This window comes from Trachinotus anak, unplaced genomic scaffold, assembly GCF_046630095.1.
Source record: "Trachinotus anak isolate AG129_WGS33_773 ecotype Australia unplaced genomic scaffold, CSIRO_AGI_Tana_v1 ptg000019l, whole genome shotgun sequence".
NCBI classification, from domain to species: domain Eukaryota; kingdom Metazoa; phylum Chordata; class Actinopteri; order Carangiformes; family Carangidae; genus Trachinotus; species Trachinotus anak.
In genome coordinates this window covers 28,201,709-28,229,028 of record NW_027273870.1, presented here as the reverse complement: position 1 = coordinate 28,229,028, position 27,320 = coordinate 28,201,709, and the positions used below count along the sequence as shown (strand labels likewise).

At 39.5% G+C, this 27,320-nt stretch overlaps 3 protein-coding genes across 3 annotated transcripts; 2 read left to right on the top strand and 1 right to left on the bottom strand.

The window, feature by feature from the left end:
• The first annotated feature begins 2 nt into the window (after positions 1–2).
• LOC139636041 (neuroblast differentiation-associated protein AHNAK) lies at positions 3–12,241 on the top strand. The gene is made up of 6 exons (XM_071503709.1): positions 3–714; positions 1,186–1,323; positions 3,269–3,324; positions 3,448–3,568; positions 4,168–4,337; positions 4,693–12,241. Exons 3-6 carry the CDS (start codon positions 3,322–3,324, stop codon positions 11,632–11,634), a joined length of 7,236 nt encoding a protein of 2,411 aa, XP_071359810.1. The 5' UTR covers positions 3–714; positions 1,186–1,323; positions 3,269–3,321; the 3' UTR covers positions 11,635–12,241.
• Positions 12,242–13,720: 1,479 nt separating this feature from the next.
• mrpl4 (mitochondrial ribosomal protein L4) lies at positions 13,721–18,459 on the top strand. The gene is made up of 9 exons (XM_071504843.1): positions 13,721–13,911; positions 14,519–14,600; positions 14,827–14,998; positions 15,251–15,302; positions 16,230–16,347; positions 16,496–16,602; positions 17,479–17,588; positions 17,665–17,738; positions 18,186–18,459. Exons 1-9 carry the CDS (start codon positions 13,864–13,866, stop codon positions 18,329–18,331), a joined length of 909 nt encoding a protein of 302 aa, XP_071360944.1. The 5' UTR covers positions 13,721–13,863; the 3' UTR covers positions 18,332–18,459.
• On the bottom strand, positions 18,375–26,970 carry hyls1 (HYLS1 centriolar and ciliogenesis associated). The gene is made up of 12 exons (XM_071504842.1): positions 26,820–26,970; positions 25,717–25,855; positions 25,332–25,454; positions 25,135–25,208; positions 24,472–24,701; positions 23,442–23,497; positions 20,183–20,349; positions 19,886–19,931; positions 19,744–19,798; positions 19,397–19,478; positions 19,174–19,200; positions 18,375–18,643 (listed from the first exon to the last, which is right to left on the bottom strand). The coding sequence occupies exons 2-12, from the start codon at positions 25,814–25,816 to the stop codon at positions 18,509–18,511; spliced, it is 1,095 nt and encodes a 364-aa protein (XP_071360943.1). The 5' UTR covers positions 25,817–25,855; positions 26,820–26,970; the 3' UTR covers positions 18,375–18,508.
• Between the last annotated feature and the right edge of the window lie 350 nt (positions 26,971–27,320).

The following is a 27,320-nucleotide window of genomic DNA, read 5'->3' as shown; positions in this document are numbered from 1 at the left end:
AGTGTGCAGCCAAGTGCAGATTTAATTCATTGCTTAATTCAAGACCTTTCCTTGAATGACTGTTTTATACTGTACCGGGATGTTTCAGGAACATACACTATGCAAACTGGAGTTGCAACTAACGATTATTCTCACTCTGAATTAAATTGTCTATTGTTTTCTTGATGAATTGTTTTGTCTATGAAGCATGGGGTTAGGGTTAAATATCTTTTTTGTCTGATCAACAGTCAGAACTAAAAAGAAATATTCACTTTATGACCAAGAAAAGCAGCAAATTCTCACTTCTGAGAACCTGGAAGATCAAATCTTTAGGCTTGAAAACTGATGAGCAGAGTTTATTGTCTTTTGATCGACTAATCAAAATATCAATTAATTGTTGCAGCTCCAATGTAAACTTTGAATTAAATTATTTAAATATCGATTGAAAGGAGGAAAAAATAAGCTTTTTTTATTGTATTGTTGGTGTTGCAATGTTGTCATATTGAATAACTGAGGGAGATTTGTTTGTTTTTGTTTTTTGTTTTTTTGGTCTTATCTTGTCAAGTACTTTATCATTAAATACACATTAGTAATAGAACTATAATGATAATATAAAACTGCTTCATCAGTTCTAAACATTGTCATCATACCTGTTTTATTTCAGCAGGTTCACCTGAGAACATTGTGCTTACATAACATCAGAGCCCATATGGAGCCGAAGCCGTACCTTTCCAGGTAGGATTATATAATGACTGTGTGAATGTGACTGAACTTTATTATTTGTGTCTGTCCAGATTCACACAGACCGCAGTCTTTGTACCTGTAATCAGTGACTCACACAGTCAACGCCTGCCGCTCCCTTGGCCTCAGATCAGCATTTTTCACACGTTAAGACACTTCTCATGTTGTTGGGGGGAGTGTTTGCTTGATGTTTTTTAGCTCTTCAAAGTCAAGGTTTGAGCCTTAATGCTGGCTTTAATGTGTGTGTGTGTGTGTACAAAGCATACATGTGCATGTGGGAGCAGTGGGCCAGAGATTCAAGTTGTGCTGCTGTCTGCTTACGTGCGTGTTTGTGTTTGTATGCATGTGAGCCGCAGGCATGTGGTAGTCAAGGTGTGTTTGCATGAGGGCGTGTGATGTGAATGTGTGTGTGTGACAGTTAATGGAGGCGGGACATTTAAGGCTGAACCTGTTTGTCTGCTTCAGGGAAGGTATTCATCCACCTGACTGGCGCTCCGCTCTCAGTCAAAACCTGCAGAGCAAACAGCATGGACTGATAACTCAGACGACTCAACGACACAGAAGCCTGATGCTGACTAAAGCACCTGCCTGATGCATCCTGAGGTCAGTTTCATTTATATGTTTTCTTTTCAGCAGTGAGCTTCATCCTGTGTGGAGCCGGTTGACAGTGGGCGGTGTTTCAAGTTTCTGTTGCCATCATCCAGGTGGTTTCTGTCAAGTCTCAGCCTCCACACTTGTGGCCTTTGCTCGGTGTAATACACTTTTATGTTACAGTTCAACCAGGAAGCGATATGCTTTCACTTTATTTGTCAAGCACAATAAAAATGCACACAGTCCGTTTTCTTTTGTTCTTCCGCCTCTTGTTTAGATTTGATTTGAAATTTGACGTCCCTGAAATTCGCTGATGGTCCAGCTTCCTACTGACTGAACATTTTCATTTTTATAACTGCAGGCAGTGTGCACTTTGCCTTACTTGTAAAATGTTTAATGTGTAACTGTCTAAGTAGTAAATCAGCTGCTTCCTGTGCTCAGTTGGAGCTGTGTAATATGAGCTAAATGCCATATTCTGATTGGTGGTAGGATTATTATGTAATCACACAATAAATGCAGAGGAATTATTCTTTTTACAGTTTATTCAGGAAACACATGCTACAAAACCACCACCAAAGTTTTGTCAACATAAAACTCTATATTTTTTTGTGTACAAGAACATGTCGTACGTACAGTTTGTACATTGGGATTTGGATTAACTCCAAATCATCATTGTTCTTTCCATACAATCATAACTTTATAAAATTCTCACTCGGAGATTTCAATATTGTCATGAGTTAACATTTACCCAAATCCATCCCAGCTTGACATCTTAAATACCCAACAACAATTATTTCTGTGAATTATTGTACTTTGCTCTACAATTTGACCTAAAAGGGATGAAGATTGATTTTAATATTTAAATTTTATGTAGTAAATCATATTTAGATTTTGAGAAAATGACTGCAATAGTTTATTCCCTGATCACATTGCACACTGATTCTTCTATGAATGGTGGAAAAATTCTGCATGTTTGCTTTAATACTGAATGAGTTAAATTTAAGCTGTCAAGTCACAGATTTCCATTCTAATTTAATTATTTTATTTTGATGAAACCCAGCAGCCATAAAGCACAGTTTCATTCATCCAGCAGATCTTTTCTTCTCACATCATTTCACATGATCCTGATAGAACAAAGTGTCTGGATTGGAGGTCTGCCAGCAGGACTTCTGTACTCGAAAGCAGTGGGTGTGGTGGCTTTGACTTTGTGTGCTTACAAAAATGAACCGCCCTACAACAGAGCACTTGTTCGCGGTACTCTCGATAAACCTGTTCGTGGTTTTGCTGCATTATGACTCAACAGCTCTAAGGCATAACTCAAATACCTGAGAGATGCACCTGCTGGGTTACCTGTGTATCACTTGTTTACCTGTAAAAAAGGAAAACTGATGCCTTCTTGCTTACAGTCTTGGTGTTTTGCGCTACTTTAATTTCCAGTACAATATCTTTCTCTCAAGTGCTAATATGAAAATTTCATATATAGTCTTTATATTGGTCTAAATTCATTCTTAATATACTGAGATGAGATGTAAACATCAACATAAACTGTATCAAAACATACTCTAATGACTCTAAATGTAACCGAATATATTTTTTCTTTAAAAAATAGCATCTAAATAAAAATGAGTAAAAATGTAAATTTCTTTGAAATAATGTATAGATAGAGAAAAAAGTAAAGATAGATTGACCCATAGTGATATGTTGTCCTGAATATACACTGTACAATGGTGGTAAATAGTAATTGTAATTGTTGACTCTTGCTGGATTCTCCTGGTTCATCTATATCAGTGAAGGCAATTTTTTGTTCCAACTGTTTTGTATTATAAGCAATAACATGTTACAAACATACAGCATGTCATAAACTGCACTGTATTTTATACATGTGTGAACAACTGCTGTATATCATGTTCCCATAATAGCTGTATCTGCTAACTGAATATTTTATTTTCTTCTGTAGGCTTAATCAAAAGGGGATTTTGCCAATGCCACTGTGACAGAAACACAAGCATCATGGTATAAAACGTCAACGTACTGTTTTAGTTTTGTTATATTTCAGTCCTTTGCTGCTTTAAATTTTTTTTGAGTTCGTAAAAGTGCTTCTGTTGTAAACACTTTCTGAATTTTTTTTGCTGACAGCCGTCTCACCACAGAGGAAGGAGCCTCTCTGAGGCCTTCACCCTGGAACAATCAGAAGAGGGGGGCCTGGTCATTTCCAGCATCACAAACAATTCCTCGGCCAATCAGGGTCTGAGGAAAGGTATGACTGTGGATTTGCTACTGAAGCATTCTTTATCATACTGCTTTTGACTGTTTTAAAAGTGAGACGTAGCAGTCTATGTTTTTAGAGTTTAATTAGTTGTTCACCTTTAAAATTCAAGGAAATTATTGTACACATGCCTCAAATCCGAGCTTGTATTTAAATATAAGGTTTAGACTGAGTGAGCAGCTGAAACATTATATGATATAATAGTCTTTAGTTGTTTAAGTATGAAGCTTCATGGCAAATCTTTGGACTTTTGTTTGTGTTTTTTGATTAGCACTGTTGGACTTTTCTCTCTAATATTTTCAATCATTAATCATTAATGAAGTGTACAGAATTTTCAAAATACTTCAATATTCAGTCCAATACTGTACTAACAAACAATAACAATCCATTGAAATTAAAAGGTTCATGAATGTCCTATATATTACATTGCTGCTATAATGGATTGCATTTTCTGCTGAATGTTAAAAGCTTGTTTGTGCTGGCTTTAAGTCTACTCTTTAAACAGTACAGTATGATTTGGACCTGTGACATAATGGAAATTATCTAAAACAAGCTATTGTTTTTAGTAATCACTTTTTTTTCCTTTTCAGGGGATGAAATTTTGGGGGCAACAATCAATTTTGATCAACTGTCAAAAGAAGAAGTGCTAAAAGTACTGAAGCTAATGGAACCATTTGATGACAAGGTCCAGGTCCTCACCAGGAGCAACCTGAGCAGGAGCCTCGACAATCTGGATCAGTGTGCCAAGAGTCCCGAGACAGTAGGTCTTTTTACAGATACTGCCAAGTCGAACTGAATTAATGGACTGTCTTATACCTTCATGGAGCAGTGATCCACAACACAACTCACAGTTGCTGAAATGTTCTGATGTTCTGCTTAACGTTTTAGTGAAGGTTCCATCAAAAGAAAAGTTCTAATTTGGTTTTCCTGTAATTTAAAAGGCGTTAATTTAATGTTCAACTAAGGTTTTTAATGCTGCAATAGGTATTACATTGATTGTCACAGAGGCAATGCTAAAATTGGTCCCTAGCCCACTGATCCTATAGAGAATTGTTTTAAGAAACCTTGATATTATAATTGCATTCCAGTCACCAAGATATGTTTCATATTTCTAGATGCTGAAGGATTCTTACAGCAAACTCTACAATGCCAAAATCAGGAAGTTTATGAGGGGTGACTTGCTTCATGATGAAGAGGGCTGTGAGAACAGTGAGCCAACTGAAGCAGGCTCATCCAAGGTTAGCCTAAAACAAGACATGGGGTTGCCTCGCCTTGGAGTTGATTTTGGACTTCTGAAAACCAAGACTCTGAGCACAGACATTAATGCTGATTCAGAATCTCATGATCCAACATTTTCGGCTGGAACAGCTGGAGGGTTAACAGATGGCAGCAATCTGAACCTTCCACCATTGGGTCTTGGCTTGAGTGGGACTGCTTTAAGTGGAGTTGAGGTACCAAGAAACCAACTGAAAGGTTATGTTAGAAGGCCACAGCTTAACACTCCAGACTTCCATCTGTCTGGGACATTACCAGGAGGTCCAAATATAAATGCTACAGGTGGTATACAATTGCCAAACAATGAAAGTCCATCAGTTGACTTGACAATGCCAAATCTTCAAAGACCCCATATTGGACTGGAAGACAAAGGAACTCTTAGAGCTCCAGAGATAGGAGGCTCAGATGTTAGTACCCCTGAAATGGGGATAAATCTTAATGGGGGAAATATCACTGGTCCGTCCTTTGACAGTGGTGTTCCCAAAGTGGGCATTGAAGGGACAAACAAAGAATTCAAAATGCCAAAATTCAAAATGCCTGACCTGGGCCTCTCTGGACCTTCTCTTAGTGGTCCAGAATGTGAAATCAAGACACCAGATTTCCCTTCAGATAAACCCAATCTCAAGTATTCCAAGAAACTGAAAAAGCCAGATCTAAATGTGGACGATCTTTCCAGTTACGTAAAATCACCCAAGCTTAGGCTGTCTGGCAGATCCCCTGACTTAGAAATGCCAGAAGTTAATGTATCACAACTCAATCTAAATGGACCAAGAATTGACATACCTTCAGGTGAAGTCAAAGTACCACTGAAGAAACCAAAGATTGATCTTAAATCTCCAGATTTAGATCTGGATGCTCCAGCTGGTAAACTCACTATGCCCAAATTTGGGTTCCCAGGCAAACTTGAAGCTGATGTTAAAACACCTGACCTTGCTCTCAAAACACCAAAGATGAAAGGTGGGATTCCTGCACCCGATATAAGTCTGCCCAAAGCTGATCTAAAAGGACCATATTTAGCCACAGAGACTCCATCAGTTAACATTAAAGGTCCAGCTGGAAAGTACAAGGCTCCTAAGTTTAAAATGCCGAAATTTGATTTACCGGAAATTCAAGTTCCAGATTTTAGTAGAGACTTTGAGGGACCAGATGTGCAGTTGGCTGCACCTGATCTCAAAGCTCGAATTGGAGACCCAAATGTTGACTTAAATCTACCCTCGGCTGACTTGGACATTGCAAGTCCATCTGGAAAACTCAAAATGCCACGCTTTGGGTTCTCAGGGCCTAAAGTTAAAGCCCCTGAATATGAGTTAAAAACTCCAGACATGGATTTATCTGCTCCCAAGTTTGAAGGGGGCATCAATTTGCCTAGTGTTGATCTGAAAGACCCAAAGCTAGATCTAAAGACCCCTTCTGGTAAAATGGACATTGATGCAGATGTTCCCTCTGGCAAGCTTAAATTGCCAAAATTTAAGATGTTTGGCACATTGCCAAAGAATAAAGATGTGGATATCAATGCAGGGATGAAAACACCGGAACTAACTCTGAAATCTCCAAAGATAAAAGGCATAGATGCTCCTGATTTAAGTGTACCAAACATGGATCTCAAAGCTCCAAACTCAGACCTCCACTGTCCAGACATTGGCTCACCCAAAGGGAAATTCACAGTGCCAAAGCTGAAAATGCCCAGCTTAGACCTATCTGGTTCAAAGGGAGTAGGCATTGATGTAGATACATCTCTAAACACACCAGACCTGCCATCAGGTGGTCTTGATGTAGACTTGTCTAAGCCCGAGTTTGACATTGATGCACCTTCACTCGATCTGAAAGGCCCAAAGTCAAAGCTGAAAATGCCTGATGCTGATATTGGGAGTCCATCAGGAAAAATGAAGATGCCAGGTTTTGCAATGCCAGATTTTGGATTGTCAGGACCAAAGCTGAAAGGGCTTGATGGTGAGCTAAAGACTCCAGACTTTGATATATCAGCCCCCAAATTTAAAGGGGCTATTGGTTCCCAAGATTTGCATTTGCCCGAGATGGATCTCAATAAACACAAACTAGATCTTTCTGGCCCAGATGTCAACTTAGGTATGCCCTCAGGTAAATTAAAACTACCAGCAATGAAGAAACCAAATGTTGACTTGAATGCTCCTGACATGCACATTGATGCTCCCTCAGGCAAATTTCAGATGCCTAAATTTAACCTTTCAGGCACATTGCCAAAAGGACCAAATATGGACATAGACACAGATCTGAATTCACCAGATCTGAGTCTCAAAGCTCCAAAGATAAAGGGTGGAATTGATGCGCCTGACTTGGACTTACCAAACATGGACCTTAAAGCTCCAAAGTTAAATGTTAATACTCCTGATGTCAACATTGGCTCACCCAAAGCAAAGCTGAAAATGCCCAAATTGAAAATGCCTAAATTTAACCTCCCAAGTCTAAAAGGACCTGAAATCGATGGAAACCTAGATGGTCCAGACATGGATATTAATGCACCCAATTTCAACCTCAAAGGTCCTAAAGCTGACTTAGATGTTGATATTGCTGGTCCATCTGGAAAATTCAAAAAGCCAAACTTGAACCTGCCAGATTTTGGGCTTTCTGGTCCAAAGTTAGATGGGCCTAAGTTGGACCTAAAATCACCAGACCTAGATATCTCTGGTCCCAGTCTCAGTGGTGGAATAAATCCACCAGACCTAAATATGCCCACGGTTGACCTCAAAAGCCCAAAGCTAGATCTCAATGCCCCAAAGGTCAATTTAGACATGCCATCTGGTAAACTGAAAATGCCAGAGCTTCATGCCCCAGACTGGGATGTTAGTGCTCCCTCTGATAAATTCAAATTGCCAAAATTTAATCTTTCAGGCACATTGCCAAAAGGACCAAATATGGACATAGACACAGATCTGAATTCACCAGATCTGAGTCTCAAAGCTCCAAAGATAAAGGGTGGAATTGATGCGCCTGACTTGGACTTACCAAACATGGACCTTAAAGCTCCAAAGTTAAATGTTAATACTCCTGATGTCAACATTGGCTCACCCAAAGCAAAACTAAAAATGCCCAAATTCAAGATGCCTAAATTCAGTCTTCCAAGTCTAAAAGGACCTGAAATCGATGGAAACCTAGATGGTCCAGACATGGATATTAATGCACCCAATTTCAACCTCAAAGGTCCTAAAGCTGACTTAGATGTTGATATTGCTGGTCCATCTGGAAAATTCAAAAAGCCAAACTTGAACCTGCCGGATTTTGGGCTTTCTGGTCCAAAGTTAGATGGCCCTAAGTTGGACCTAAAATCACCTGATCTAGATATCTCTGGTCCCAGTCTCGGCGGTGGAATAAATCCACCAGACCTAAATATGCCCACGGTTGACCTCAAAAGCCCAAAGCTAGATTTCAATACCCCAAAGGTCAATTTAGACATGCCATCTGGTAAACTGAAAATGCCAGAGCTTCATGCCCCAGACTGGGATGTTAGTGCTCCCTCTGGTAAATTCAAATTGCCAAAATTTAATCTTTCAGGCACATTGCCAAAAGGACCAAATATGGACATAGACACAGATCTGAATTCACCAGATCTGAGTCTCAAAGCTCCAAAGATAAAGGGTGGAATTGATGCGCCTGACTTGGACTTACCAAACATGGACCTTAAAGCTCCAAAGTTAAATGTTAATACTCCTGATGTCAACATTGGCTCACCCAAAGCAAAGCTGAAAATGCCCAAATTGAAAATGCCTAAATTTAACCTCCCAAGCCTAAAAGGACCTGAAATTGATGGAGACCTAGACGGTCCAGACATGGATATTAATGCACCCAATTTCAACCTCAAAGGTCCTAAAGCTGACTTAGATGTTGATATTGCTGGTCCATCTGGAAAATTCAAAAAGCCAAACTTGAACCTGCCAGATTTTGGGCTTTCTGGTCCAAAGTTAGATGGGCCTAAGTTGGACCTAAAATCACCAGACCTAGATATCTCTGGTCCCAGTCTCAGTGGTGGAATAAATCCACCAGACCTAAATATGCCCACGGTTGACCTCAAAAGCCCAAAGCTAGATTTCAATACCCCAAAGGTCAATTTAGACATGCCATCTGGTAAACTGAAAATGCCAGAGCTTCATGCCCCAGACTGGGATGTTAGTGCTCCCTCTGATAAATTCAAATTGCCAAAATTTAATCTTTCAGGCACATTGCCAAAAGGACCAAATATGGACATAGACACAGATCTGAATTCACCAGATCTGAGTCTCAAAGCTCCAAAGATAAAGGGTGGAATTGATGCGCCTGACTTGGACTTACCAAACATGGACCTTAAAGCTCCAAAGTTAAATGTTAATACTCCTGATGTCAACATTGGCTCACCCAAAGCAAAGCTGAAAATGCCCAAATTGAAAATGCCTAAATTTAACCTCCCAAGCCTAAAAGGACCTGAAATTGATGGAAACCTAGACGGTCCAGACATGGATATTAATGCACCCAATTTCAACCTCAAAGGTCCTAAAGCTGACTTAGATGTTGATATTGCTGGTCCATCTGGAAAATTCAAAAAGCCAAACTTGAACCTGCCGGATTTTGGGCTTTCTGGTCCAAAGTTAGATGGGCCTAAGTTGGACCTAAAATCACCAGACCTAGATATCTCTGGTCCCAGTCTCAGTGGTGGAATAAATCCACCAGACCTAAATATGCCCAAGGTTGACCTCAAAAGCCCAAAGCTAGATTTCAATACCCCAAAGGTCAATTTAGACATGCCATCTGGTAAACTGAAAATGCCAGAGCTTCATGCCCCAGACTGGGATGTTAGTGCTCCCTCTGGTAAATTCAAATTGCCAAAATTTAATCTTTCAGGCACATTGCCAAAAGGACCAAATATGGACATAGACACAGATCTGAATTCACCAGATTTGAGTCTCAAAGCTCCAAAGATAAAGGGTGGAATTGATACCCCTGATTTCCACTTACCAAACATGGACCTTAAAGCTCCGAAGTTAAATGTTAACACACCAGATGTCAATATTGGCTCACCCAAAGCAAAGCTGAAAATGCCCAAATTGAAAAAGCCTAAAGTTAGTCTTCCAAGCCTAAAAGGACCTGAGATTGATGGGAATTTAAATGGCCCAGACATTGACATCAATGCACCCAACCTCAAAGGGTCCAAAGCTGGATTTGAAATGCCAGATGTTGATTTTGGTGGTCCATCTGGAAAGATTAAAAAGCCACATTTGAAAATGCCTGATGTGGGATTTTCTGGTCCTGAGATTGATGGGAATCTAAATGGCCCAGATATTGACATCAATGCACCCAACCTCAAAGGGTCCAAAGCTGGATTTGAAATGCCAGATGTTGATTTTGGTGGTCCATCTGGAAAGATTAAAAAGCCACATTTGAAAATGCCTGATGTGGGATTTTCTGGTCCAAAGTTAGATCGCCCTAACTTTGACATCAAGTCACCAGATTTTAATGGCAAGTTACCAAAAGGACCAAATTTGAACATAAATTCAGAGCTGAATCTCAAAGCTCCAAAGATGAAAGGTGGACTTGATGCCCCCAAGTTGGGCTTACCAAATGTGGACCTTAAAGCTCCAAAGTTAGATATAAACACTCCAGATGTCAACATTGGTTTGCCTGATGCAAAGTTAAAAAAGCCCAAAATCAAGATGCCAAAAGGTCCCAATGTTGATATAAATGGAGATCTACAGGGACCTGACCTGAATATCCCAAATGTAGATGTTAGTGGCCCAAAAGGTGACATAGGCCGACCAGACATTAACTTTACTGCCCCTGAGGTCAAGGGAGGAATAAGAGGTCCTGACTTTGACATGAATGTTCCCTCTGGAAACATCCAGGCTCCACACACTGATCTTGATTTGGCAGACAGAAAATTGAAACTCCCATCTTTCAAGCTGCCTCAGTTTGGAAGCCCAGATCTTCAGAGAGCAGGGTCTGATATTGACTTTGGTTCATCTCTGAGGCCAGCACATCTGGATATTTCTCCTCCGAATGCAAAAATGAACATAAAACCACCAGAGTTGACAGGGAATATCAGAGGTCCAAAGGTTAGTTCTCCAAACATGGACCTCAGAATGCCCCACATGGCAATGCGGAATCCACAGATGCATCTCAGATCTCCAGATCTTAACATTGATGATCCTTCACTAAATTTCAAAGGACCTTCTTATAAGAATCACAGATCAGGCATGACAGGTACGAACATGAGAATGCCTGCCCTGGATGTAGATGGAGATTTCAGACTTAGTCACACTGATAGAAAGTCACCAAGGACTAAGGTAAGGCCCAGCTACCCAGGGGTAGATGCTGATTTTGGCCACCATATTGATTTCAACCGTGCAGATCTCAACATTGATGACTTCACTGGAAAAGAACATGTACTTAGAGCCAGAGGTTCAAAACTGGACTTCCAGGCATCCCCTAACTATGGACAAGTGATCTCCCCATCAGGTATTAATATTGACATGAGGGACCCCAGACACACTAGAAGAATCCCAGCTGGTGATGCATATTCAAGGCACCAGAGAACAATGCAGCCCATACCTAATGGTCGTTTGCCACATTTTTCTCAAGATTCAACAATAAGAGTACCTAACAATTCAGATGGATACTATGTCACTGCTTTTTCCTCTCAAACACAAAATCAAAGGATGCCAAATCGCAAATATAACACACTTGGAGGGCTTGATTTTAATCCAGGAAACATAGACCTTGAAGTTCCATATGGAAATAACGTAAAAGGGTCAACGATCTTTCTCTCCAACCTCGTGTAGGTTTCAAATCACTCATGTTTCCACAAGCAGTTATCAACTGTTTCTTTTCGTATGTTTTTGTATTGGGTTGATTTAATGTGACTTCAGTTGTTGTATATTGTTGTATGATTTATAATTTTTATGAAATGTGTCACTTTATGCCTCAGTTATTTTTTTGTATATAAGGCCTCTCCTGTTACTTTGTAATGCGCCAAATTACATTATAATGCAGCAGTCTTGTTTCATATGTAAATTCAAACATTTTCACATTTTGTAACGATGAGTGTTTATATTACATCATACTTTTTTGGTAAAGTTGGTTTGTATATATATGAAAGTTAAACTTTCTGATTTTGTAATGATTTTGTAAATCTCCAAATTTTCTCTCTTCACTACTGATGTTGAAACTTGAGAAGGAGAATTGTAGATATTTTAAGGGATGTACTTGCTGCGATTACAAGATTTAAGGAAAGAAGTTGTTTTGTTTTACATTATCAGCTGAATGTTAACATGTCCAAAGTTTTACATTTTCTTCTATTGTATTGTGCATCTGTTCTATTGAAAAACCCACAATATTTTATATTCATTGGTTATGTATATTGTTGAGATTATTAAAGTGTTATAACCACTTTGTTAAACATTTTTGAGCAATAACATAATGAAATAATAATGAAATAGTTTGAGATTACTATCAACTATACAAACTATGTCAGACCATGAAACTTATTACAATGTACACACCATATTTTACATTGCTATTATAATGTTAAATAAATAGCTAGATAGCAAAAGCACAGTAAAATATTTAGATAATTTGTGATGTAACTTTTTATTATGCAGCTTTTTTGAAAGAAAGACTATGTAGTTATGGAGTGGTTTTAACAAGTTTAAATCTTTAAGACATATTATATAAGACATATTTTTAAAGATGAGATAAAAATTTGCCATGTCATACATTTTTGTGTTTTAAATACACTTAATAATTCAAAAACATACACCTGACAGCAGGATTCAAATGGAGACAAGAAATCAGGTTAATATGTTTTGCATTTTGTCAAAAAATATCAGTAACTCATATATAATATACAGTGCAGGAGAGAGAGATTATGATCATAAAAATAACATTATTGTTACATTATTGTTATAATCATATGAACAGTATAACAGTTTTTGGTTGGTGTCAAAGAGATCCCCTTGTAATGCTATTTCAATGTAAGAGAAGTAAATCAAGTAGGCCTGGGTATCATCAAAGCTACAGTCTTTTTGGTATCAGCTCAGTAAGGATGCCCAATGAAACTTGAACGCTGAATGAGGACTGTGGATTTTAACCCACTGATGCCACTTTAGGAAAGGATTGCCAGTCAGTATGAACAGGAGGAATCAAAGCTGGATTGCAAACCAGGCAAATAGGTCCCAGCCCCTCAGGGGTCCCAGAGGTCAGTGTAGGATTACATGACGAGACAGAAGACAGCTGAAATCCACTAAAGAACTGTAGCAGGTTTTCCAAGATACTGGAACAACATACCTGCTAAATACCAAAAAAACTGCAGGTGTACTGAGAAATGGTGCAGCTTTAAAGGCAAAGGGCTTGGGGGTTACAGCAAATATTGATTTGAATTAGATTTTTTTCTGTTTACTGCACTCTGTATGAATTTAACTGATAAATAAAAACTACTCATGGCATTACCTGTTTTCCTAATGTTGTGTCTTCATGTGTTCACTTATTTATCACACACCATTCTTTGCGACAATATTGTCCTTTTGTTAATAACTGTTTTTGTTATTTGTGATCTTAAGTCCATTCCTTTGGATGTTATTAGTATCTGTGTCCACTTTTGTTCATTTTTGCTTTTATTTAGTTGATTTTCACTTTTATTTTGTTCATTCTATTTTATTTATTTTGTTCATTTTCTTTTTTTTATTTAGTTGATTTCTACGTTTAGTTATTTTTTTATTTTTATTTGTATGTTTTTTTCCCCCTCCATATCTCTGCTTTTATTTTCTTAATTTTCGCTTTATTTCTGCTTCCGGAACTTTGACCCCTGCAACCACGAGGGGGGGCAGGGCACCTCTGTTCATGCGTGACGTCACAGATATGCGCCAACTCGCTAGCACGACCTTCCCTGCGGAGAACAGCGAGGGTGTGAAACAGCGCAGGAAACTCGGCGCGGCTCCGTTTGTAGTGTGTGTTTCTCGGGTGATTTCTCCGGAGATGAAGTGACTGTGACTGTGGAAGAAAACCGGACCGAGATGCTTCGTTTTTCTCTGGTAGTTTGCGGCGGAGGAGTCGCTAAAAGGGTGAGCAGCACAAACGACGCATGTTAACTTCACTTGGTAACATACACATTATTATTGGTTTTAATTACTGATAACTCCATTCAGGTCGGCTGCTACAGACATTTACCTTCTGTTTATCCCCTTAAATGACATTACTAATAATAATACATTTAGATGACGTCAGGGTTTACAAAGCGCTGAACAGGAAGGACCAGAAGAATAAACGCTGTATTACTTCACAGCAGGATTAATATGTTGATTTACTCCCAATTTGTAAACTCTTTGTAAACTAAAGTTTCAAATGTTATAATTTTATCTGTTAAATGACTGAAATTAGAGGAGAAACCAAAAACATAATTCACATTCAGAGTCTAGGGTCTCATCTTCAATATATGTCACTATATGTGATTAAACGATGAATTGATTCTCAGAAAAGTTGCAGTTTCTTGATTGTTTCAGCTCATGATATTTTGGTCTTTTTTACTGACAAAAATAGACAACACATTTCTCTAAGACGTTACTGTGGGCTGTCAGAGCGGTGGTCTATGAGTAGTTGATGAATGTTGACAGGCACCAGTTTACTTTCTGTTGTGTTTCGCTCTCTAACTCAGAGTTGTCTCCTCCTCAGTTTGCCTCGTCGTTCTCTGGCCAGAGCGCTCTGCCTCCAAATTTACTGCTGCCCACCAACCTCGTAGATCCTGGCAGATTAAGTGAGTCTGGAACCTGTGGCTTCAGTACATTTGGATTTAATTTGGTGTTTGGTGTTTGAGGATCAACTTTAAATTTATTGAAAGTTGTTGTACTTGATATTTTATAGCAGCGTCTTTTAAAACTGTGTTTTTATCTTCCAAAACATCAAATAATAGTATGTTCACTTGTCTGGTGTTAGAAATCAACACTGTCCCTCACTGACTGGTCTTGTGCTTCCTCCTGCAGAGCGTCCTCCTCCTCCTGCAGACTGCTCACTGCCTCTTCTGAGGAAGTGCGATGCTGTTGTTCCTGCTCACCTGAGCCCCGTCCAGACGTGGGTGGAGACTCTGGAGAGTCAGGACAGCGAGCCGTTGGGCTTGGCTCATCTCCACCCTGACGTCTTTGCGGTGCCTCCGAGGTAACGTGGAATCAAGAGATTTCAAGCAACTGTTCACCTTCAGTTAAAGACTTAAACAGCAGCTCAGGCATCAGCTCCACCACGAGCCTAGACATCCTGTCACTCCCTGAAATCTAGAAAAGTGAATCTGTGGAGAAACTGTGCATTTGAACCGGTGCAGAAGCCTGAACACCAACTGAAATCTTCAGTCACAAGAGAAAAGTCTGTGTGAGGTGGAAACTTTGAGTGAAACCTGTTTTTCTCTCCTCTCAGGCTCGATATTCTCCACGACGTTGAGCGGTGGCAGAGGAATTACAAGAGAATTGTGAGTTACAGATTTGCTTTGAAATGTTTGTGTGTCTGTGTGTCGTCAGGTGGCTTCGTGTTGTAATTTGTGTTGTGTTGTAAGATGATCTGTGGACACCTTCATCCTACAACTTTAACCTGATATGCACAATTTAAACCGTTTATTTTTTATAATAGAATAGTCAGTGTGTAGACTCACCCACACATCTGGCATTTATAGCCTCATAGCTCATTTATAACACTTGTCTTTTCACTGAGGAAGTTATTATGGTCAGTAAACATGGACTGTTGGGTAAACATCAGCTTTAAAAAGATAAATTATATCAGTCAACTCTTATTTTTAACTGTAAAACTGTCACATGTCTCTCAAGTTATCTGCAGAATTAGCAGCAGGCTACAAACATCACACACGTTTTTAAAAAGCCTGAAAACGACTCAGCTGCATTAAGATAATTTAGCTTAGTTTGACTACATTTGACTGCATGTGGATCCATCATCCCCATGACGGAGGAATTATGCTGTATAACTATGTTAGCTGCTTCACGTGTTGCTGCGCTGATGATGTTTGATTTTTTTTTATTGTGTTGTTGCTTTTAATGGTGAGACAAGGACACATTTCCTGCTTTAGTGGGACAATTAAGTTGTGTTATGTTCTATTAGGAGTCCAAAGTGGGCATGAATGTCATTATCAGCCGATTAGGTCGGAAACTGATCAAGAAGAGAATGATTATGTTTTGTGTTTTCATTTATCATTGTTTTATTTTTCTAATCTTAGAATCAAAAGTAATATTAATGGATGTCTGACATTAAATGAATTTGACTAAACAAGCTACGAGCTCCATGACTGATGTATGGTTGACTGAAGAAGCCGCCACCCACACAGGCTGAAAACTGGACCAACAAATAACTAATGTCCACCTCACCAATCGTTGTCTCGATCTCTCAGAGCCACGCCAACACGAAGGTCAGGTCAGAGGTCAGAGGTGGGGGCAGGAAACCGTGGAAACAGAAAGGAAGTGGAAGAGCTCGTCATGGCAGCATCCGCTCCCCGATATGGAGAGGAGGTGACTGCGTCCGGTTTTATGCTTCGTCTGTTTTCTTCTGCTGTGATATGAATGAACATAAACCAGCCTCCTGTGATGATTCTTGTTCTCTCATTGACCTTCTTCCCTCAGTCACAGAGTGAGTCTGACAGTGATGTGTTCCTCTCAGGTGGCGTGTCTCACGGACCCAGAGGGCCGACCAGTTACTACTACATGTTACCCATGAAAGTTCGAGTGCAAGGACTCAAAGTGGCGCTGAGCTCCAAGATGGCTCAGGTAACTGGAGCCTGTTCAGGGAAGCTACGAGTCCAAACTCATTTAAATTTGAGTTTAAATTTAAATTAATGTCCATAACATACAGTCCAGACTGGAGGTATCTGGACGGTTACACGTTTGTTCTCCAAGCTTTGAGCTTCAGCTCCTTCAAAATAAAATAAAGGATACTAAATACTAAATTAAAGATCAGATTCTCAGCTTTAATCTAAGTAGGTTGTCATCAGTATGAAAAAGGACTGTGAGGAGTGAAAGTCCTTCACTGCAGCCACTATCAGCTCTCTGCCTTTCGTCTGGTCCACAGTAAGTGGACTCACTCAGTGCTCCCTGAAGTTGTTTTGGCTTCATGTTCAGGGTCATCGTCCTGCTGAATGAATCTGAGCAAAAAATGTGTAACTGTCCAAATAATTATGGTCTGGACTGTTTATTCTGAGCTTCCAGTTAATAGTCTGTGTCTCCAGGGTGATGCATAGAACCAGAACCTAGGATATAAGACAGATATCGATCTTTGCATCTCAGAGATTGGCTGTTACACATTTCATAGACCTGTTTCTAGAAACCTTTAGTTTTAAAATCATCATTTAAGGTTGCAACTGTTATTTAAATTATTGATTATGATAGGGACCACATTCTTAATTTAATTGATTCATTTTTTTATTCTTGATTGTCAAAAAGTTCCCATCAAAGCTTCTCAAAGAGCCAAAGATGATGTCTTCAAATGTCTTGTTTTGTCCGACCAACAGTCCAAAGATGGTAGATTTACCATCATATAAAAAGAAAGAGGAACAAATCTTCACATCTACGAGGCTGGAACCACTGAAGATTAAAAAAAAAGACCATTTGAAAAGACAATTGTTTTTTTGGTTTGTGTTTTTCCAGGACTACCTTCACATCGTGGACTCCCTGAACATCCCCACACCAGACTCTCAGTACCTACTGGACCTCATCAGACAGAGACACTGGGGAGAGTCTGTGTTGATAGTCGATGTGTGAGTATCTATAACAAGACTTTTTAAACTTGAAGTCCAGTCTGCTGCTCCGTGTTTGACTTCTTGTTCTTTTCAGAGGTGAAGAGTTTCCTGAGAATATTCTTCAGGCCACAGCAAACTTAAAGACAGTGAACATCATTCCGGCCATTGGTGAGTGAACCTTCAGCTGTGATTCTGAAACTGATCTTTTAATATGTTGTCTTGTTTCAGTTGTGGAAACGTGAACCAACAGATGAATTTCTATGTTTTAGGACCGTTTAAATTCTGCATCTTAACTGATTCTTTGATGGAGAAAATTAATGTTAATATAATTTAAAGACTCCGGTGACTTTTTCTTTTAATTACAAATCTCTGTGGAATTTATTTTGAATTCTTTACTGATTCATGTGAAAATGATCATTTTTAATAGTGTGAGGCAGGAAGTTTGAGCCAAACACTGGAAAACATGTTATTTAAATATTATTTAAATCACATCACACTTCCTGAAGTTTCTAGGACAAATTGAGTCTTTGTTCTAAAACAACGAGCTGTATGTTTTTGTCTTGTTTAGAAGTGAAAAGGATCTGTCAGCAGCAGCTGTTTTTGTGTCTCCGTCAGGTCTGAATGTCCACAGCATGCTCAAACACGAAGCCATCGTCCTCACTCTGGACACCGTCAGGTTTCTGGAAGACAAGCTGCTCTGGCACAACCAGCGCTACACGCCTCTGTATCCGTTTAAACTGCCCTACTCCGACTTCCCGTAGACGACCTGAAGTGACCTGTAATATATTCACTCACTGCAGTGAGCCAGTTGTTTTCTTAATGTGTTTATTATGTTGAACAAGAAAAGTCATTAATAAATAATGCCAATGATAAAAAACAAAAAAAACAATGCAAAGTTTTATTAAAAGTATCTAAAAGGCATGTGGAGAGCAAAAGGCCTAAAATCGATAACTGAATTTGTGAGGGAGGAGGCCGTTGGCTAAGTCGTTCCTGATCTCCCAGCGGAGCGCCGAGCGTTTCTTCTCTGTTGGCACAACGTAGGTGTTCGGCACGTAAACTCTCCGAGGTTTAGGCTGCAACACAGAGCAAACAAAAAGACTTTTACACAAATTATATCGTGTACATGTCTGAGGTTTTTTTTCCCTTACACAAAGAGACAGTAAGTTGTCTGTAAACACTAAACTTGTGTTTCACTGCTGATCAGACTGCAGGTGCCATCACTGGTTTATGTTTAATTTCAGGAAGGACTGAGCAAACACAAACTGATTCCTGGGCTGCAGAACTGAGGCTCCTGACAAAGTTTTCTGTCCACATTAAACAGAAGCACATTAGTGAGAACAAGGTTTTCTGAGCTGCGGTCTAATACATCTACTTTTGTCTTGACCTTTAACCCACAGTGGAAAACGTTAGTGACAACTTACTCTCTCTCTCTCTCTCTCTCTCACTCACTCACTCACTCACTCACTCACTCACTCACTCACTCACTCACTCACTCACTCACTCACTCACTCACTCACTCACTCACTCACTCACTCACTCACGGCAACTACCTTGTGATGTAAACAGATAAAACATGTACTTGAGTACTTGAGGGAATACGTACAGGTGGAGGCTGGTATGCAAGACGCTCCTGAAAACAAAGGAAAAACATAAGAACACTGAAGCAACATCTGAGCACCACTTAGATGTGAACTGACAATTCCTAGACCAGAAGCAGGACTTAGTAGAGAAACAAGAACTTTATGGTGTGAACTGACAAGCGGATGATGCAGTATGTTAGTGGTTCATTCAACAAGGTGCGAATATCTGCAGACATGTTTTCATACCTTTATCTCCCAGCGGAGGGCTCTCCTGTCCTTCTCTCCTGGGAGTTTGAACATTTCCCAGAGCTGCTTGTACTGGAAATACCTGCAGCGATGAGAAAACCACGAGTCAGCTACTGTCAGACCAGCATGAGAAGGACGACAGTTTTATCCTCAGTTCTCACTGGGGACTTTAAGCAGCTGATTCTAGATTCTGTCTTGACACTTCCCACTGTCTACAACAGGAGAACTGGTTGGACAGTTGGGCTGCGATGGTAGGAAGTATCGAGACAGAATCCATGTCATGCTGCAGCCGTCCTGGATTATGAGCCACGGAACCAGAGCTGTGAACCTTCAGGTTTTGAACTCACTTGGCCACTGGGTCTGTCTTCTTTATGGTTTGCTGACTCATCACTGGTCGGATGACTGAAACATAAAGACATCAGATAAATCATAACCAGGTCTCTTCAGTGTCAGTATGAAAACAACAGAATTAGGTTGGTGTTCACTTACAGGATTTGGGTTTGGGTCTGAGGTCACCGTCACTTTGAGTTCGAGTCTGTGTGAAATGAAATTAAGGGATTTTAGTGACAAATCATCTTAATATTCTGAATTAATATTTCAAAAGTCAGTAATCAATCTTGTTTGGGACGTAAGCAACGTTTTCAATAATGACAGAAATGATCAGTGAAATTAGATACTACAGAATCACACCAAATAAAAGCTTCTACGTTGTCGAAACAAGTTCAATATGAAACAGATGTGAAGAGGAAACGTGTGAAGTGTAACCTGGGAGACTACATTACCCACCATGCCTCTGAGGTAGGATTCAAAAGCACTCAGAGAGATCCCGTCAGACTCGGAGCTGTGAGAGTCGCTCTGACCGGTGACGTCCTCGTTCTCCGCCTCAGAGTCGTGTTGAGTGGACGTGGACAGACGGAGATCCGCCAGGCGTTCCTCCAGACAGCTCGCTGCGTCTGCCAAGAAACAACCGCCATGATGCTCACCAGAGAACAAGAGCTGCTCAGTTCAATGAGACCAGTAAACAGTCAGGAGGCTGCTTCTAACGTCCAGCCTGCTACAGCATCTGTGATGTCAGCTCCATCTCTGTCGTTTTCATGGCCAATACTAAAAGCAAATGAGCTGAACTATGGTCCTGATTTTACTCTTGATTATTGATGTTAATCAATGATCACAGAAGGATTGTTCATGGTCAAACCTTTTCCCTCTGAGACCACTGTGCTGGTTACCACCCAGTTTAATCAATATTGACCTGAACTACATTCAGTTTTACTACCAGAAAATAAAATATGTTCATACAATTCACTTAAGAGACACAACTTTGTATTTAAACAGAAAATCACACTGACCTCCGACATATTGTTTCCCAGTAACTTAATATTTATACAATCAGCCAGTTATGTCTTGTACCAAATATAGACCGTAACAGTTTGTTAAAATTTGATGATTACAACTTGAATCTTTAATTTATTTTTTGTTAAATTAAAACGATACACAAAAAAAAAACTAAGCAGCTGAAGGAGTCAATAAATTTAACGACAAAATATGAAACAGGTGAATTTGCCAAATCTTGAGTTGCCGCTTTTTGAAATCTATGATTGGATTTTACACAGCTCCAGTCTAAAATGTAAGGAAAGGGGACATTTTTCTGTTTAATCCAGTGATTGAAGCTCATGTTGGATGGACACACACTCAACTGTGAGCTAATTTATTTTGATCTCAGATTGTAAGTGTTTAAACGAGCTGACGTCCTGACATTGACGCCGTTTCACAGGTAAAAGCATAAACGCTGCAGACAGAGAGGAAACATTTACCCTTCTTCTGCCTGAGGTTTCCTTCCCACTCACACATCTCGTCGTACATCACCCAGCTACGATCCACTTTGGAGTCGATGAACTTGATGTCCTTGTTGCTTGAGGACTCGTCAGGATCTTCAGACTCCACCTTGTCCTCGGTTTTTTTCTTCACATCATTCTCCTCTTGAAGGTCCTGCACCTCCTCTTCAAGCTCTTCATGTTGTTTTCCCTCTTCAGGATCACTCACATCTTCCAAATGCTTCTCGTCCAATAGGAATCTGTCTTTATTCGCAGCAGCATAGTGTTGTTGTACGTCTGATCTTTTGTTGCTGGACTCTAGATCTTCAAATTTCTCCTCGTTATCTTCTTCTGGTTTTATATCTGTGATGTTCACAGCTTCAGGTTTGTTGTGCTCTAACACACTTCCTGGACGAGTCTGGGTGTAGTCTGGTTCATGTGTGGATTCAATGTCAAAGCCGCCAAAGCTGCAAAGAGAACGATCGTCCTCTTCCTCGTCTCTCGTCTCAGACAGGTCTCCTCGACTGTCCTGGTCGAACTCGGTTATGGTGTGGTCGTCTCTGTAGTCTCCTCCCTCCTGCTCCTCTGGTCTGTAGGTGCCGTAGCCGGAGGTCATCAGACTGGGAGCTGGACTGCTAGAACTGCTGCTGCACTTTTCTTCTTCCTCTTCTTCCTCTTCCTCCTCCTCCTCCTCGCTTTTATTTTCTGAACTCTCTCTGGTGAAGTTCTCCTGCTTGTTCAGCTCAGGTTTTTCCTCCTGGAGGGAGTCCTCTGCTTCGGGTACAGGTCTGGAGTCTTCCCTGTTAACCACTTTCTGCTCCTCCTCCTCATCTTTCTCATCCTCATCCTCCTCATCTTCATCATAATCATCATAATCATCATGTCCATCTTCCGAACTCTCTCCAATGAAGTTCTCCTGGTTGTTGAGCTCAGGTTTGTCCTCCTGGAGGGAGTCCTCTGCCTCGGGTACAGGTCTTGGGTCTTCCTCATTAACCCTGTGCTCCTCCTCCTCATCTTCTGCCTCTTCCTCCTCATCTTCTTCCTCTTCCTCCTCACTTTCTTCTTCCTCTTCCTCCTCCTCCTCCTCCTCCTCCTCATCTTCCTCCTCTGAACTCTCTCCAGTGAAGATCTCCTGGTTGTTCAGCTCAGGTTCTTCCTCCTGTAGAGAGTCCTCTGCCCCGGCTAAAGGTCTGGAGTCTTCCTCATTAACCACTCGCTCAGTCTCCTCCTCCTCCTTCTCCCCATCAGACCAAAAAGACGAGTTGAGAGAATTCTTGTCATCGTCGTTCTCCTCGTCCCACTGGTTGTTGTACATTTTGTACATGGTGGCGACCTGCACTCTCGCTGAGGTGAGTGCAGTGTGTGATCTGTGGAGGCTGAAGGCTTAAGGAAGGAGCTAAGAGGATTTAGCTGATATCCAGGATGCAGGAGCTTGTTTTTCTGCTAACACAGCTCCTCCTGCTGCTCACCACAGGTATTACATCTCTGCTTTTTGTTATTTACTCCTTTTAGTTGATTCTTTATCACTTAATCCCACAACTGGATTCAATTCACTCTGTTCAGGGGATTTCTTGGCCTTTATTTTACAGTCGAGTGACAGGAACTTGACACAGTGATGTAATGTATGAGTCACTGAACCACCAGAATTACTTATTATTTAGTTTTCTTGTGTGTTTTTCTTGAGTTTGTTTCTTATGCCACTTGCTGCACAAGTAGTTTCTTCTTGTGGGACAGTCAAGATCTGAAGTGAATATTTCACATCAAACTTTTTGTGAAATCTGTTAATTTGTGATTTAAAAAAAATGCATAAAATCCTGTATATTTTCAGCAGTTAAAAGAACCTTTATGTGTGACTTTTTTGCTTTTTACAACATTTTTTGTTATTTGAAATGTGGGGTCTGTCAGTATTGTCTTTTAATATTTTTTTTATTATTTTTTTTTAAATCAGGGAGCTTATCCTGATTTTAATTTTTTTAATTTACCTGAATTTACAAGAATTGTCTCTTTATTTTATTCTGTATTTCTGGAATTGGTTGTACATATTTTATTCTACCCCAGTTTATTTCTTTTTCTGCCTATAAGCTCCTTTTGATTAAGTTTTTATATTTGATTTTATAATTTGTTCATTTTAATTAATTAATAGGTTTTGAGAGGTGGTCTGTAAATAAAGATAATTATTATCATTACATACAAATGTCAGAGATTCTGGAAGAATTGAGTTGAGTCTTCATTACCTGAGTCTTCACTGTAGATTGATTCATCGCAGACAAGAGTTTGTCCTTTATGTTTCCTGTAAGTGGAAAAAACATCAGTGTTAATGTTACATGTGCAGCAAAGACGATGTCTATAAAGCTTTAGTTGAATGAATTACCATTTAATATTCAAATAAACAGAAGATTAAGGATATTTTTCTTCTTCTTTCTTTCAAAATTGATTTATTTAAAACTAAATTAGTATTTGATCAATTATTAATTAATTTATTATTTTTTATTAATTTATATATTTTTTTAAATCAAATGATAATACAAAAGGGCTTCACAACACTGAAATGTTGTAGTGCTTGCAGTACTACGCTATAAGCTGAATACCTCTGCATTTGCTGATCAAGTTTGGGTTGTGCTTTTCAATTGACTCAACATTTGATGCATCATAAATACTAAAAATGATAATTAATGGCAGCTCGACACCAAGCAGCATCTTTAAAGTGTGTGTGAATTACTGTCAACTGGAGAAATTTTCCGTGTGTACAGTAACTCAGATACAATGTTTTAATGTATCATTGTTACACATGTTGATCCGACATGTAGCGCTGCAACTCAAAGTGACAGATCCACATTGTTAAAATATTTAATGTAGCTGTATTTGGCAGATGAGCCGTGAAGTTAAATTTTGGCCACTGATCAAGATTCAGTTTCATCAAAACCAAATTAGAGATATTTGAGATACTTTTTTGTGAGCAGGCCATACTCACTTTTTTTAAGTTTAGATATGTTTTTGCATTTATATGCCTCCATACACACTAGATGTCTTTATTTTTTTGTCTTTTTGTATTTTCATGCTTTGACAGTTTTTGTATCCCACACCTGAGAAAAAAAACACTCAGCTGTATTTTTCATCGCTGGAATGACAAATAAAGCTAAAGTCTGGACCAATGAATGAATGAATGAATGAACGAATGAACGAATGAATGAGCAATGATCAGGATAAACAGACACAGACTCATCCATAGTCTGGTCTCAGGCATATGTGTCTTTTAAGAATTACCTGAGGACTTTTCTCTTGACGAAGCGTCTCCCGTGAGTGTCTGGGGAAGATGTGTAGCTGTCTGTGAGTGGCGGGTGGAGGGTGTCCTCAGGGTCTAGCTCTGGCTCCACCTGCAGCCTGGTTGGAGCACCTGGGGGCAGGTGGAGCTTTGGAGCTACCGAATGTTGAGCGTACGAGTCATAGTGTCCCTGCTGCCGCCCATAGTCTCTGTTCTGACAGGTGGTGAGCACCTGTGTGTTAAAAAAATACATATTATTACTCTACCACATGTGCCTGACATCATTAAAAAGATTGTTTCCATATTTGTTTGTCTGATCTAAATGTTAGTCTTGTCTTCATTTTTACTCTGTAATGTGAGACTAGAGATAGGTCTCTGCAGTGCTGCTTTACACAGTTCAATAATGGCATATTGAAATTGCACAATCTTTCTCCAGATGGATTTGTTCCTAAATAATAATAGCTGAATATCACTGAAAAATGGCGACTCTAGAAACGAGCCGTCATTCTTGTTTCTGGGGGACTGACACTGAAACCTGAGCTGTGACTTCATTTTCAACGTTTTCTGATATCAGACACCAATATGTAGTGCTACTGAATCCTGGATGTGACGTCATGTTGTCTGTATTTAGAAAAACAAAATGTAAATATGCAATAAACACTCACATGTCTCTCACGGTCTGCTTTGGCTGCATGTAAGAAAAACCCCTCAGCAGAGTCTTTGAAGTGGTACTGACTCACTGTGAAGAAAAACCCAGAATTCAATCTTATAACGTTACACTTCACTGTTGACACACCTGTTTGGAGAAAAGCGTTAGAAAAACACAATTATTATTTTCCCACAGTGAGATAAGTGCTCTGACCTTTTTCTTTGGTGTAGGCAGGGGGACTAGGCTGAGATGTGGTTGGATGAGTTTGGGTGGGGTTTATGTGGTTGGATGAAGCGAAGATTTTCCATTCTCCATGTCGAATCAGTTCATCAAGATCTGACATGACACAGAGAGTAACTGTAATCCTTCAGAACAAGTTTGAACATGGAAATCATCAACATTGGAGGTACTTTTTTCCAGGTCTTTAATCTTTTCTTGACATGTAACTATTTCGTAGTTTTAAAAAAATCTGAAGACATATTGGTCTATGTTCATTTTTTTTACATCAGTCCATAATATTAACATTTAGGGCCCAGACAAACTACAAAGTAATAAGACAACCACAGAGGGAAGAAGGATGAATGTTTCAGAGTCTAACCTTGCTTGAATTCACGCAGCCTGTGTTTTGGTATGTTTTTGTAGCCAAGGATCGCCAGCTGTTCCTGAATTTCCTCTTCTGAGAAATCCAGGCTGTCCATAATATTTTCAGATCTGAAGTCCAGGAGGTAGTCTAAAATCTGCAGGAAATAAAACATCTCTGAAGCAGCTAATACAATATAAATCACAGATATTAAGTAAAACAAAAGGGCGTATTTATGGAGTAAGATTACATTATAAATTAAATTTAACTTGAGTGTTTTGATGGGGATATATGTTTTGGGGTTTAGGTTGTAAAGCCTTTTATTGTAATGTATTATTGTGCCTTTGATTTGTGCTTACAGATTCATAAAATAAGTATAAAAGCACCACAAACTCTAGCCTCCTAAATACACATCAGGTTGAATGAGCACTTGTCTAAAAATGTCAGCACAAAAACTAAAACTTATAACCTTTACTAAGGTAGAAATTATTCCAGTTGTCTTAATTAGGTCTACCTAGTAACTTGATGAATTTGCCAGCCAATCTTTAAAAAACAAGTTTGTTAAAAGGCAACCTGGAGGCAATTTAGATTTGAGTTATTAAGCCATCACTATAGAATAAGAATGCAACGATACTCCATTCACTAAAGTGGCAATTTGATTTGCTTAACGTTACTCTATGCTGACCAAAAAACGTCCATAACTATAACTTAAATTCCACTGTATCTAAATGCAAACAAAGGCATATACGGTTGACTTCTTTAGGTGATGTTTCAGCTTTCAAACCTAGTATTATATTGTATTTCTCTTCGATCCAAATGCATAATAACAAACCTGAACTGTGACTTGATTGCCAAGCTGCTTTGAGGCTGCTTGTGTAACGTTATGCCGAATTTGCCAGTTGACTATTAATATTTTTACAGGGCCCAAAAGTTTTGTTTAATCCACGCCTACGTTTGCTAGTAAGTACGGCAATTTAAAACTTACACATTATTAAAGGGAGTGTGGCATGCTAGTCTCAAATACCGAGGTGGACGGAAGCGAGCTTGGCTAACAGTTAGCAGCCAAATAATCAGTACACACAAACAATGTTAGCCATTGAGAGCTGTTTTTTTGTTCTCACCTGGTTATAGTGAATCCATTATGCTGAAATTAACGGCAAAGTTTATTAGAAGTTGTCCTGTTTACAAGTTCAGAGACACGGCACCAAGACAACGGCCGTTAACGAGCTTTGAAAACGACGCCCGCTTTGACTTCCGGTCCCCTTCTTCTTCTTCGTCTTTATTTTTAGCGGTCGACAAACAGTGTCCTGTCGCCACCTGGTGGCAGCAGCTGTTTGGCCCTGAATGAAGACCAATTTCTCCCGAGCCTCATTATAAACTCAGTAATCAGTTTATTAGGAACACACACACACACACACACACACACACACACACACACACAAACCAACTAATGCAGCCTCAGCAGCCCTGCAGTAAATCATCCAATTATTAAGGTTATAATAGTTATTGGTGAAACTGTGTTGAAGAGGTGTTGATTCAACTGTACGAACACTTTGGAGAACGTATGTGCTGTTGAACTGCACGATGTTATGTTGACAGGTGTTCCTATTATTTTGTCAGTC